The sequence below is a fragment of the Podarcis muralis genome, chromosome 14 (genome assembly GCF_964188315.1).
Source record: "Podarcis muralis chromosome 14, rPodMur119.hap1.1, whole genome shotgun sequence".
Classification (NCBI taxonomy): domain Eukaryota; kingdom Metazoa; phylum Chordata; class Lepidosauria; order Squamata; family Lacertidae; genus Podarcis; species Podarcis muralis.
This window is the reverse complement of record NC_135668.1, coordinates 46,494,853-46,508,346: the sequence shown is the minus strand read 5'-3', so window position 1 is coordinate 46,508,346 and position 13,494 is coordinate 46,494,853. Positions and strand designations below refer to the sequence as shown.

General features: G+C 47.8%; 1 protein-coding gene across 1 annotated transcript in view; it reads right to left on the bottom strand.

The window, feature by feature from the left end:
* Positions 1 to 13,494, bottom strand: part of TXNDC11 (thioredoxin domain containing 11) — a 39,628-nt gene extending 26,134 nt beyond the window's left edge. Inside the window, exons 1-5 of the mRNA XM_028707007.2 lie at positions 12,705 to 13,494; positions 8,732 to 8,948; positions 7,250 to 7,347; positions 4,953 to 5,082; positions 694 to 787 (exon numbers count right to left, since the gene is read on the bottom strand). Of these exons, the coding sequence (XP_028562840.2) occupies positions 694 to 787; positions 4,953 to 5,082; positions 7,250 to 7,347; positions 8,732 to 8,948; positions 12,705 to 12,928 (763 nt within the window). The 5' untranslated portion in view covers positions 12,929 to 13,494. The remainder of the gene's footprint in view (positions 1 to 693; positions 788 to 4,952; positions 5,083 to 7,249; positions 7,348 to 8,731; positions 8,949 to 12,704) is intronic.

Here is a 13,494-nt window from a genome sequence, read left to right as displayed (position 1 = left end):
CATTCCAGTTCCATGTTTTGCTTTTACAGCTTCATGAAGTAAAGTTGCTGGTGTCATTACAGGTCGTGCATCACCCAAGCGGCAGCATCCCCTGGCCTGAAAACCTCCCCACTACCCAGACTGAAATGAACAGGAGCCATGCAACAACTGCACCATTTCAAAGGGGCTTTGGCAAGAGAACTTCCCTCAGGGGACTCTGCCCCATGTTAATTAGCGGGAGGGGGCGCCATTTAGATTTCCCACCTCAGGTGCCTAAATGACGTGGGCAACCGTTCTTCTTAACTTCCATGTTTTGCAACCGAAGCTTGCTGGCTTTCGACAGAGAACAAAATGTGACAGGAAATTTTGTCAGCGTTTCTGGCTGAGAGCCCCCACCGAGATGTCTTGTGATATATTTAGTCCATTGTGTGCAAGAAGCCAAAATATATTTTCAACATGCTCCGGCTCAGGAAGTTTTATCGTGGCCAGGCCTGCGCAGCCTGTCAAAGTCGGCCTGATAACATTGGTATGGGATTAATAAATGTGATGACGGTGATTGTTTTGAAAACAGTGCTAAATATAAAGTCAAATGCATTCTGCAGACAATGGAAAGAAAACCAACGACATCCCATCATTCCCACCCACAAATTAGGCATGGTGACATTCAATCAAATGTAACATTAAACAGTGGTTTATACAGGTAATCGAGTTTACCTTTATTTAATGAATGCAGAGCTGAAGTGAAGAATGTCAGATAACCAGGTGGTTGGGGCGAAGCGTTGAACTCGAAATATCCCAAAACTCCTGGCTGCAAAAACGAAACAAAAACACAAGAGAACACATGAGAGGTGCTGCACTTATTTACCATTACAGGGAAAAACAACACAATGGGCTTTGGTTTATTTATGTAAAAATTTAATCCTTGGGCATTGCTCCTCCACTCTAAAAGCAGACCAGTAGTTTGGAAGGATTGTTAATATTTCCCATTGAGTACATATTCCTAGATGGAGACACAGAGGGTTGTTCTCACCAGAGTAGCTGCAAACTCCAGGTCCATTCAAAAAGTTGTGGTGGGGAAATCCTGACTGGTTTCTGACCAACACCAACAATGGCACACACAGACAGAACTTCATCTCAGCTGGATCCCACCTCCACCTCTAAGATAATATCTAAATTCCACCTGATTTCACTCAGTGGTATCACACCTTTGAGCCTTCACTAGGCTTGGCTCCCAGTACGTTTCCGAGCACATTTCAAAGTGCTGGTGCTGACCTTTAAAGCCCTAAGCGGCCTCGGCCCAGTCTACCTGAAGAAGCATCTCCACCCCCATCGTTCAACCCGGACACTGAGACTCCGAGGGCCTTCTGGCAATTCAATCACTGCGAGGTTACAGGGAACAAGGAAGAGGGCCTTCTTGGTAGTGGCACCCGCCCTGTGGAACGCCCTCCCATCAGATGTCAAGGAAATAAGCAACTAGCTGACTTTTAGAAGACACCTGTAGGCAGCCCTGTTTATGGAAATTTTTAATGCTTGATGTTTTATCGTGTTTTTAATATTCTGTTGGGAGCTGCCCAGATGGGCGGGGTACGAATAATAAATTATTATTATTATTGCACCACTTCAAGGAGAAAGGCCATAGGTCAGCAGGAAAGCATGAACACTGCATACCACAGCTCCCAGCTTCAAGTCCTGGAATTTCCAGGTAGAACTGGTCAATGGACCTAACTGAGATGATGGGCAGTCACTGCCAGTCACTGTAGACAACACTGAGCTAGATTGATCAGTAGTGTGACTTGGTATATGGTACTTTCCCATGTTCATAAATCACATTTTCTTAATAGATTTGTAACTCCACCTTCCAAGAAAAACACTTCGCAGCGTGGCTTACAAACTGAAGCCGTGTCCAGCTGCCTTAAACCAGAGTTTTAATATGTGGGTGAGATGCATGTCACAACACACAACTTTACTGCTCCTGTTTTGTTCCTCTCTTCCTCCAGCGGGGAAACAACTACGGAGTGACTGAACTGGCACTTGTTGTCTGTTTCTCTCCAGACAGCCACAATGTGAAGCCAAGGTTTTTTTCTTGGCTTCCCAACTGTGGTGTGTTTGCTGGTTTGGACACAATGCTCAGCCAGCCACTCTGCGGCTTCACTGCCTACTGGAAGAAAGGAGGAGGAAAGCAGGAGGTGCTTGGAAGAAGACTTGCTCACTACATGTGGCTTATGGCTTAGCATTGTATTTGAATGCAGCCTAAGAATGGTATTTCAAAAAGAATGCAGACATTCAATCTGCGAAAGGATAAAGAACAGTGCCGCCATGTATGTTGAGATTCAAAGCACTCAGAACAGGCAAGGAAAGAAACTTCAAACCAGAAAGTGAAGCCACAAAAGTTTCTAAGAAACTTTTCTGCGGCTCATGAAAACACATGCCCAGCACTGAATGCCTGTACAGTGGTACCTCGGGTTAAGAACTTAATTCATTCTGGAAATCCATTCTTAACCTGAATCTGTTCTTAACCTGAAGCACCACTTTAGCTAATGGGGCCTCCCGCTGCCTCCGGAGCACAATTTCTGTTCTCATCCTGAAGCAAAGTTCTTAACCCGAGGTACTATTTCTGGGTTAGCGGAGTCTGTAAACCTGAAGCGTATGTAACCCGAGGTACCACTGTAGTCCCCCTTCCTACTGCAAGCCAAGCAGGCTGGTTGCATATGCACAGTGTTGAGAAGAATTTGCTCCAAAGACAAACAAATATTATTATCATGTGCTCCAGGACAAAGTACAGGTACTCAAAGCAACACAAATCCTGCTCAGGTGATAAGAAACCACCAGGTGACACAACCACAACCGACAGGAGATTCCATGCTGAAGCCACTTTCCAAAAAGGTGGCACCAGATTTTGTGCATGAGAGTTTTGTCTGTTTAAACATGCATAGGATGTTTACATATTTTTAACCCGAGTTAGAGACTAGGATCAGAGGGATAAAATGGGAATGAAAAGACAACAGGAATGAGCTTTACTAGCTCCCAATTATTTGCTGCTGGGAAAGGCTTTAATACTCGCTGTGATCCAAGATCAACACAGAGGCCTTCAAATATTTCCTGCTGGTTCCCCCTTGTGGCTCTAAACTTTATGTCCAACGACATCATCACGGGCAAACTTGAAAACAGTGACTTGGATTTCAAAGTGATGTGGAACTCTGCACAGATATCTTGGGCCATCTGTGTAGGTAAAAAGGTAAAGGTACCCCTGCCCGTACGGGCCAGTCTTGACAGACTCTAGGGTTGTGCGCCCATCTCACTCAAGAGGCCGGGGGCCAGCGCTGTCCGCAGACACTTCCGGGTCACGTGGCCAGCGTGACAAGCTGCATCTGGCGAGCCAGCGCAGCACACGGAAACGCCGTTTACCTTCCCGCTAGTAAGCGGTCCCTATTTATCTACTTGCACCCGGGGGTGCTTTCGAACTGCTAGGTTGGCAGGCGCTGGGACCGAACGACGGGAGCGCACCCCGCCGCGGGGATTCGAACCGCCGACCTTTCGATCGGCAAGCCCTAGGCACTGAGGCTTTTACCCACAGCGCCACCCGCGTCTGTGTAGGTGCATCAATTTTAAATCAGCTCATTTTTGAAAACTGACATTAAAAAAGGTCTATGGACTAGTAACTTGCGTGCAACTTCAGCTGGTATGCCCAAATGAAGCAGCACAGAGTTCTGCGCTTTTCAGACGCTGGAAAGGCTTTGGGGGAAGAGGCAGAGCTGGTATCACAGACAGGGACAGAGATAAATAAAGACTACTGCACCTACTGAGGCCCTGTGAAGCAGAGCAAAGGTTTGCTCTAACAAGGAACTCCTTGAGCTTCCTGTAGTTCCCTGCTCTTCCTCTGATGCAGAAACCCCATCTCTAGTCCTGCTTCCCATTCTGTCCTCTGGGACACTGTGGATCTATCCCTCCCTATGCTTATAGAAAGGCCTGAGCCTGCACGGCTGTTCACACCCTGATCCCTGAAAAGGCAGCGTGCAGGACGCCAAGAGCCAAGGAGCTGACCCATCAGGCCTCAGTTCTAATGGGCCAAAAATGCTTTTAGACAAGGCTGTGCTCCCATAGGGAAAGGCTTCCTTGGGGCTATCAGAAAGGAAAATAGAACCTTTTGACACGCGCACTGCAGGTTCGACACCCCCTCCCCACAACTGGCAAGATGGAGAAGCGTCAGCATCAGAGCTGTAGCTATGAATTGACCAGGGAGTATGATCAGGGGTGGCCATGGGCTTCCAGGTGTTGTCAAGACTCCAACATAGCCCCAGTCAGCAATGACAGCAGCTGTAGTCCAACAACATCTGGAGGACTAAAGGTCTCCCACTACACTTAGATTAATGGACTTGAAGGCATATTTGACCTCCCCAAAAATGCCTCCTGGTTAACTGGGTAACTATTTCTTAAACCTATTTTGAAATTGTCTATGAAAGCTGAAAGTATGAGGCACCATATCATTCCCCCCTTTGCTCTCACTTTGGAGAAGGGAAGGCTTATTTTAAGATGGGGAGATGCTGCAAAACAGGCATACATGTAGCCACTTAACCTCAAGGAAAATAATGCTTCCCCCCTTCAAAATGATTGCCCCCCCCCCAATTTAATCAGTTGATGAAATTCATTTGATATCTTTGGAATGAACGGTTCTAAAGTTATGGGTCCTCTCTGACAACATGCTAGCACACGCAGACACACACATACTGCAGATGAGACTCAACACTGCTGCAGTCACTGCCAATCATCTTCAGAATTTTACCCAGGGATCAAGCCAAACAGGAAGAATGTGAGCCAGCGTGTCAAAAATACGGTGGCGGAGAATACTGGTTTCCAGTAACCTCAGAAAGAAAACAGAGTCCATTCTTTGTAACCAGAAGCAAGATCATCCTTGAAAGAAACACAAACCTTCCCGGAGTCATCAATGGCTAGATCAAAGAGCAGAGGCAAGTTACCTCATAATTGGAGAGAAACTGCTGAAGTTTTGATCGGGATGAGATGTAAAGCAGGGGAGTCATCACTCGGCGGACAAATTTTTCAATGTAAACAGCATTCATTGGGCCTTTGTATTCGATGGGCCCAAAGCTGGCATTGAAAAGGAAAGAGGCAAAATACTGTGTTAAAGGTTTGAAAAGTTAAAATTGCAATTCCTAACCTAATAAAGAAAGACCTAGAGCTGGTCAAGGCTAAGAGTGAGCATTTAAGACAAGCCTTTGCCAACCAGGTGCCTTCCAGATGTTTTGGCCTACTGTTTGCCCCAGCCAGCATATCTGGAGCTGATGGGAGTTGTAGTCCAAGGGCACCAGGCTGGCAAAGGTCAATTTAAGAGCTGAAAGGTCTGAGGTAGAAGTTTTAACAATAAATGTGAAATGCGGCAATTACAGCCTGAAATGTGGGTGGTCAACACTGTGGCATGGACAGATGTTCTCTCTGCCTTCCCTGAACAGGAGTACGGGGGCCTCTAGATCTGGCTGAATCCAGAGTTAGGCCTACATTCCTGCCTGCCTCTCAAAAGTGGCACCGCTACTCCCCACACCCTGATTCTAGAAGGTGGAGAGGGAAGGTGGAAGGAGCTGAACATGAATCATAATGCACAATAGTATCATATTTGGTCTTTGATTTTTATGGCAAAAGAGATGGCCATTACCAGCCAAGAATATATACATGCTGGGCAAAACCAGATAAGGCAACTCAAAAGACTCTTTAAACTGGAACAAAACACATTCCACTCACCCTATGGCTTTGTCATCCTAATCTCAAATGGCGGTTTTATTCAACGTTTGTGCAAAGTGACTCAGCACATGCAGACATAAAGATAAATGCAAGGAATTCTAACCCACTGTTCTAGGGCATTCTGCTACAGTTTTTGACTGACAATGCATATGGAGCAAATAGTTATAGTGGGGCACCCCCGGCTCTACTGTGTATTGTGGCACTTTGGAGACAGAGCAGGGGAGAAACAGCAAATTGTAAGCAGCATGGACAAAACAGCCGTCACCAGAAGCCTTCGCTGTCCTTGTGCCAGCTTCCACTATAGCTAATCAGGCAACCATTTGAACCTAAATGCAATGCAAGCTGCCTCACCGAGCAGCAAGTTCACCAGGTCTGGAAACCTGGCCAATGGCCCATCTAGTCCCACATCCTGTTCTCACAGTGGCCAGCCAGTTGCTCTTGGGAAGCCTCAAAGCAGGAACTCCGCACTTGTGTTCCACAGCAACTGGCATTCAGAGGCAGTCTCCCCCCAGCTGTGGAGGTAGAATACAGCCATTCTGGCTGGTAGACATCGATAGCCTTAGCCTCCATGACAACGCAGGCAATGGCAATTGCAAAATGTTTTGAAAGACCGTGGATCTCTGAGCATGCAATTGCTCTTTCGATAACCCCTCAAAGCTTCCATTTTGCAAACGGAACCGTTCAGCTGCAGTTCTAGCTGACTGCTCCTCTAAGCTTAGCTAACCAAACTGGATGCTTGGAGGCAATAAATGCCAAAGAGCAGAGGGATAGGGAGCTGATGGTGATAAGGAACTCGGATCTGTGCAGAGATCCTATTTCTTGCTGCCCTCCCCTTCCAATAGTCTGTGTTCTGATCAACAGAAACAATCCCCATATCATTTCCCAAGTTTCCCACTGTACTCATAAGGCCTAATGGCACACTGTCTTTTTAAATTAGTGCTTAGATATTGGAAAGGCTTCAGCTTATGAATTAGAAACCACAATTCTATCACCATGGATGCCTGATTATATGCCTCACAGCAGAACATCACATTCTATTTAGCAAGAAACTGAATTACCAAAGGAAAGGACTGTACAACCTTAACTTAGAACACATATACAGAAGGGAACTTTCCTGACTTGATGGCAAAATGACACACCCCAGTTCCATACCTCCAGCAAACCTGACAAACAAGAACATTCACACCACGGTGAAGGAGGTTACGTCCTTTAACTCATGAAGCAAAATAAGATTCCTTGAATCTCAGTAGCTGATTTTCATGAGGCAAGAGGAAGGAGCAGACAGGATTTGGTCAGGGGTGCTAACCACGCTTAGCAGGAGACAGACATCTGCTCTGAGCAGAACCTGCCACCCCGCCCCCCAGTGATTCCTATGAGCAATGTAAGTTTGAAAACTGGTTCTCAGAGGAACTTAAGCAACAAGGCACACTGTTTGGGTGGGTGGATAGCCTTGTTCAGCTGATAAAGGCTTGCCACAGTTAACAAGTTCTGACTCTCAAAGAGCACTTAAAAGCCTTACCTCCGATGGTACAAATATATAACCGGAAAGTAAAAGAAATGTTTCTGTTTCCTGCATTTCCCTTGGTTCCACCAGCAGTTGATCGCCACAAACAGCACCTGCAAAAGGGCCAGGGTGGGGGGTGGGGGGATGGAGAGAATAAATACAAATGTTTGGCACAACCCGTAAATCACTTCTTGAGGCAAGCACAAAAGTCAGCAAACTTCAAGGCCAGAGGCTTGGTTGATACACTGCAAGGAGGACATGTGCAACCCTGGAGAATGCAGCCTGATCACAAGTGGCCAAAGTCTTTCCCTAGCTGCTGGCTATACCTTTACTAGGAGGGCTTATAGCTGTACTGGGGAGCTGCAGACGCGATTTAAGGGTAGATAGCCATGTGAATTTAAAGCAAACTACAATTCCCAAAATCTACCCAAGGATGGATTTGGGATATTTGCTTCCATTTTTATTGTCATAAAAGAGACCGTCATCTTTCCACTCCCTTTGGCATGTTCAACCAAATCCCTGACAGGGGCAACTTGTCTGTGAATGCCAGTTACTCACAAGTGACGAGAGTGCCGCTGCACTTAGGTTCTGCTTGTGGGCATCTAGTTGGCCACGTTGAGAATAGAATGCTAGACTAGAATGAATTTTGGTCTGATCAAGCAGAGCTCTTCATAGGTTCTTAAATTAGTACACGGAAAAGTGCAGGTGCTTGGCACAAAAAATGCATATTATGTAGGTCAATTCAAATATCGATTGCTTAGCCAAGCACTTTCTCCAAATCATACAATAAAATTGGTACTCCTCTCAAAATTTAATTAAAAGAAACTGATAGCATAATATGCTGTGGTATCGAATCCACTGGTGTATCTAATGTCTTTTACAACGATAAAATGAAAAACTGTAACACTATTAACTAGGGCACTCACTACAAAAAAAGGATCATACTTGTTCACAATTCAACTCAGCGCTATAACGAGGTCAACGGTCTCCTGTCTTTGGTCTGATCCATGTACTGATCTTCTTCATTTACCTGCTAGCCGAACAGATTTTAACTGAATCCTGATTTTACAGCTTTATCTGATTTTTTATTGTCGTTATATTGTGCTCCATGTGCACCACTTAAGAGATGGAGTAATTAAGCAGCATATAAATGATATTAAATAAACACATCTAAATCATGCTGGCAAACAGTCCTATGGGAATTCAGCCCATTCCTTCTTAATAAATGAAACCACAAATAGAACCCTAGTCGTGTCAGTCTCTTTTCTCCCCCAAGCACTTTGCTATAAATTTCTGTCGAGGGCAAATAACAAATTGACAGGGTTTTTGCAGAGCAGAGGAGCCACTGCTAGCATGCACAGCCCTGCCGTTTTCAGGGACCGAATGTTCAGTTTGAAATTAGCAAGATATCAGGGTGCCTCTCTCCAAACAAATCTGATGAACAAGAAAAGTAACTTAAAGCAACAGCTGCACCCCTCCCTGCCCAATCCGCCTTACCTGGTCTGCCAAACTGCTTGCCACTTTCTCAATCTCTTCTCTCACTGCAACAGACTGCCCACACCACGGAGCGTAGAAGAAAAAAAGGGTGATTTCCGAATCTTGGCGGATGTCCTCTGCACGATCCAGCTGCCCAAGGAAAAGATCGCAGACTGGAGACGTTGAAGAGAAGAAGCTGACTGGAAGCTTTGCTGGCATTGTCACATCTTTTGCGCGGCTATTGGGGAGAGGAAGAGAGATGCATGAGCATATGTCAGGTATCATGGGCGTGCAAATGTTAAGATCAACAGAACTTCACATTCTCTCGCTTGGTCAGTTGGCAAAAGCTAAAAAGCAGCTTAGGGACATGCTTCCAGATCTGCAGAGCATAAACCAGTTACTATGGACCGGCAACTGCCTTCTTCTGCTGTTGCACCCAGCAGAACTAGTATTCTGAGCCATGACACCTGATTCTGAAGGAAGTATAGAGCCTCTGTGAACAGCAGCCATTGGTAGCCCTATCCTCTGTGACTTTACAGCACTCTTAAAACCACCATCACCTCATCTTGTGCCAGTGAATTCCATTATGGGCTATATGAAAAAGTACTTTCTTTCCCCTGTCCCTCCCATTCAAGCAGGCCTCTCAGTGATAGCACCCAGACTTTGGAATGCCCTCTCTCAGGTGATTCGTGGAGACCATAAGGACCTTTAAATGCCCTTTAAAAACTTACATCCTGGACTCTTTGTAAATTATTATTCATTTTGTACACTGCTCAGTTTTATTTGTGAGATATAGCTGAGTTTTGCTTTTATCTTGTTTCTAGGAAATCTTATTGGATACTGTTACCGATATGTTTATTTGCTTTTACATAAAATGTGTAGAGATTTTTACTATATTAAGCAGCATAAAATGTTTGTAAGCAAACAAACAAATTTAGGAGGGGCAGACGAAAAAAGGAAGAGTACTTCTTCATACTAGATTGCCCTCAGGCCCAGCATATGGGAATCCCAAAAGGATAAAGTTGGCCACTTTGGAAAGCAGGATACTGGGCCAAATAGGCCTTTGGTCCGATTCAGCAGCATTCTCTTTATGTTTACTGTAGTTCTACTTTAAAAAAGGTAAAGGTAAAGGGACCCCTGACCATTAGGTCCAGTCATGACCGACTCTGGGGTTGCGGCGCTCATCTCGTTTTATTGGCCGAGGGAGCCGGCACACAGCTTCCAGGTCATGTGGCCAGCATGACTACGCCGCTTCTGTCGAACCAGAGCAGCGCACAGAAACGCCGTTTACCTTCCCGCCAGAGCGGTACCTATTTATCTACTTGCACTTTGACGTGCTTCCGAACTGCTAGGTTGGCAGGAGCAGGAACCGAGCAACGGGAGCTCACCCCGCTGCGGGGATTCGAACCGTGACCTTCTGATCGGCAAGCCCTAGGCTCTGTGGTTTAACCCACAGCGCCACCCGTGTCCCTAGTTCTACTTTACTCGGTGGGAATTTGAATTTAAATGAGTTTTGATGTTAAAAGCTGTGGGAAAAGGGTTGCCTTCCAGTTCTTGTGCACACTGCAGTTCGATGGGAAAAGGCTGCCCTTGCAAATTACTCACAGGCTCTTTTGAGGGTGAAGGGCTGAGTGGGAGATGCATACACAACCCCACAGCATGGCCTCACAGCAGCTCCCATTAGCTTTAAGAGAAAAGTCCAGCTGTGTTTCTCAACCCTGAGGCTCCTGCTGCATTACAACAATTAGAAACACATAATCATAGCACCTAATTGTTGTTGTCGCTCTTTTAAGTCCTCTGTTCTAGAGAACTGTATTACGTTTCTATGGATCACATTTTTATCCAGTCCCATTTCTTGCTGTTTACTGGCATCAAATAAGACCTTTCAAAATGCATTGTGGGGGTTTTTAATCCTACTGAAACCCTTTTCTGAACAAAGTACATGTGTACAGTTCTCATGGCTGCAAAGATGATTACGGAAAAAGATGCAGGGCCTGAAACAAGAACTGCCAACATTTTCGTGCAGCCTTGGCTACCTGAAACCCTCTCGCCTGATGCCTTGTACACTAATCAAAACTAGGGACACGTCAAGTGTTTCGTGGACACAAAACCGGACTTGCCGCTTATATGTACACTCCTTGTGGCTTCCTGTTCAAGGTTTCTGCAAAACGCACTTGCTTGTAAACATTCTTTTGCCACATTCAGATGTTAGATTTTTACATGCACTTGAAGATCAATTCGCAAGCACATCTTAGAAATGTTAAGGACTGAAACAGCCTTGAATAACATTACCAAACTTCCAAACCCCAAGCAATAGCTTTCAATACGTGAACCAGATACCACAGATCACACACTGCAAGTTCCATAGCACTTCAAATGCAATAGGAGAAATTTCATGCAGCATGTGGCCAAATGTCAAAAGATGGCACAATGTGCAATGTAAATGCATCTATGAGTCACAGAACAGTTGGAGGAGGGAAGGAAAGACCCAACGAAGAGTAAAAAAAGGCAGGTAGCAGTAGTAACTAATTCATTGTAGACAAATTAAAGGTCAAGGTAAAGGGACCCCTGACCATTAGGTCCAGTCGTGGCCGACTCTGGGGTTGTGGCGCTCATCTCGCTTTATTGGCTGAGGGAGCCGGCGTACAGCTTCTGGGTCATGTGGCCAGCATGACTAAGCTGCTTCTGGCGAACCAGAGCAGCGCATGGAAACACCATTTACCTTCCCACCGGAGCGGTGCCTATTTATCTACTTGCACTTTGACGTGCTTTCAAACTGCTAGGTTGGCAGGAGCAGGGATTGAGCAACGGGAACTCACCCCGTCGCAGGGATTTGAACCGCTAACCTTCTGATCAGCAAGTCCTAGGCTCTGTGGTTTAACCCACAGAGCCACCCGCATCCCTTTTTTGTAGACAAATTACATGGCAGCTAATCCATGTCAAAGGAACTGGCTAGATGGAACTAACAGGACAGTTGTTTTTTCCAAACAGGCGACAAACTAATGCAGGACAAACCTATCAACAGCTGCTAGCCATGACAGCTAAATGGAGCCCCCATGTACTCAGGCAGTATACCTCTCAATGTCAGATCCTGGGACCAATCAGTGAGGGAAGACCATCACTTTACTGCCATGCTTTCTGGGGGCATGGGCCTGCCAAAAGCATCTGACTGACTTGTTGCAAACGGGGTACTGAATTAGATGCAATTAAATTTCATTTTAAAAAAAGGATAGATACAATCCTGGTAGCCAGGTCAATCAGCAGCTGTTAACCATGATCCCTAAAGGAGGCAATCTATCCCGGGGGGGGGGGGGGGGACTCAAGGGGTTTGGGGGGGGGGCGACAACAACAATGACAAACAACAGGAAAGGGCTATTGCCTTAAGCTCTACCTATAAGATTATGTAGGAAGTACCTTATACAGAGTCAGACCATTGGCCCCGTCTAGCTCAGTAACGTCCACACGGACTGGCAGCAGCTCTCCAGCATTTCAGACAAGGGGCCTTGACCTGCTTGGGCCAGGACCCAGGACCTTCTGCCTGCAAAACAGATGCCCTACCCACCAAGCTGCAGCTTGGATGGTGCTCTGAATGGCCCCAACACCCAGCGCTCTGCTTATGCCCAGGGATGCTCTCGCAGTTGCTGCTTGGATGGGCGGGAGAGAGAAGAGAGGGCAGCCCCTTCCTCCTCTTCCCCACACGACCCTACTGCACTTTAATAATAATAATAATATACCACCCCTCTCTTTCCCAGGCGAAGCCACTCGGGAGAAGCTGCCACTCCCTTCCACCCCAACACCTCATCAGCTTGCTGGGGCAAGTGATTCGGATTAAACCTGCTTGGACTCCTGCACGGGTTGGTCGGAGCTCCTTTGTGCAAGGGCAGGCTTTGCATTTTGCACCCCCACGCGTTTCCAGGTGCCCCCATACACCTGGGCATGGGCAGAAAGGCCCAACCTGAGCCCCCCCCCCCTCCTCAGGTGCGCCTTGGCTTACCTGCAGGTGACTTTGAGGGCGACCAGGAAAGCGCAGCTCAGCACCACCGCGGCGCCGCACAGGACCTCGGGCCGCCGGGCCATGCGGGAAGCGCCGAGCCACGGGGGCTGCGGCTTCTTCTCCTTCTCTTCCTCCTCCTTCTCCTCCTCCTGCTGGTGTTGCGGAGCCTCGGCAGGCGCTGAGGGAAGGCCGGAGTCAGGTCCGGGTCCTCCGCATGCCGACATGCCCTCCTCCCTTCCGCGCCGTCCCTCCCGGCCGGGGCCTGGCCTGCCCGCCCGCCCGGCCTAGGCGGGGCCCAGCGGAGCCCCTCACGCTCGCACACGTCGCTCGGCGGCCGGAGCGAGAGGCGCCTCCGCCGCCGCCACGTCTCCCCGCCCCGCCAACCAGCCAGCCGGCCGCGGAGGTGGGGACGGGGAGGAGGCGCGCGAGGCCTACGCTCCGGCCTCCCCCTCAGGCGGCGGAGCTCCTCGCGCAGGCCCGCCATGAGCCGCGGGGAGAGCGCGGGCTCCGTCGGCCGGGTTCGAAGCGAGGGCGGCCGCTTGGCGGGGGTCTCCCGAGGCGGGCCATGGCGAGGAGGCCTGGCTCCTTTCCGAGGCCTCGGGCTCTTCCAGGAAGCACTGCCGGCGGCTGTTCCCTCACACGGCGCAGCGCTACCCCCGTGTGGGAATTCGCTTCCACTTCAAATAAAAATAAATATATTGATCGTTATGTTCCGTTTCTGGCACGCCGGCTCTGGCCCGCAAAGGCCTCGCTGCCTGAGGGTGGAGGGACAAGATGGCGCCGCTCTTGC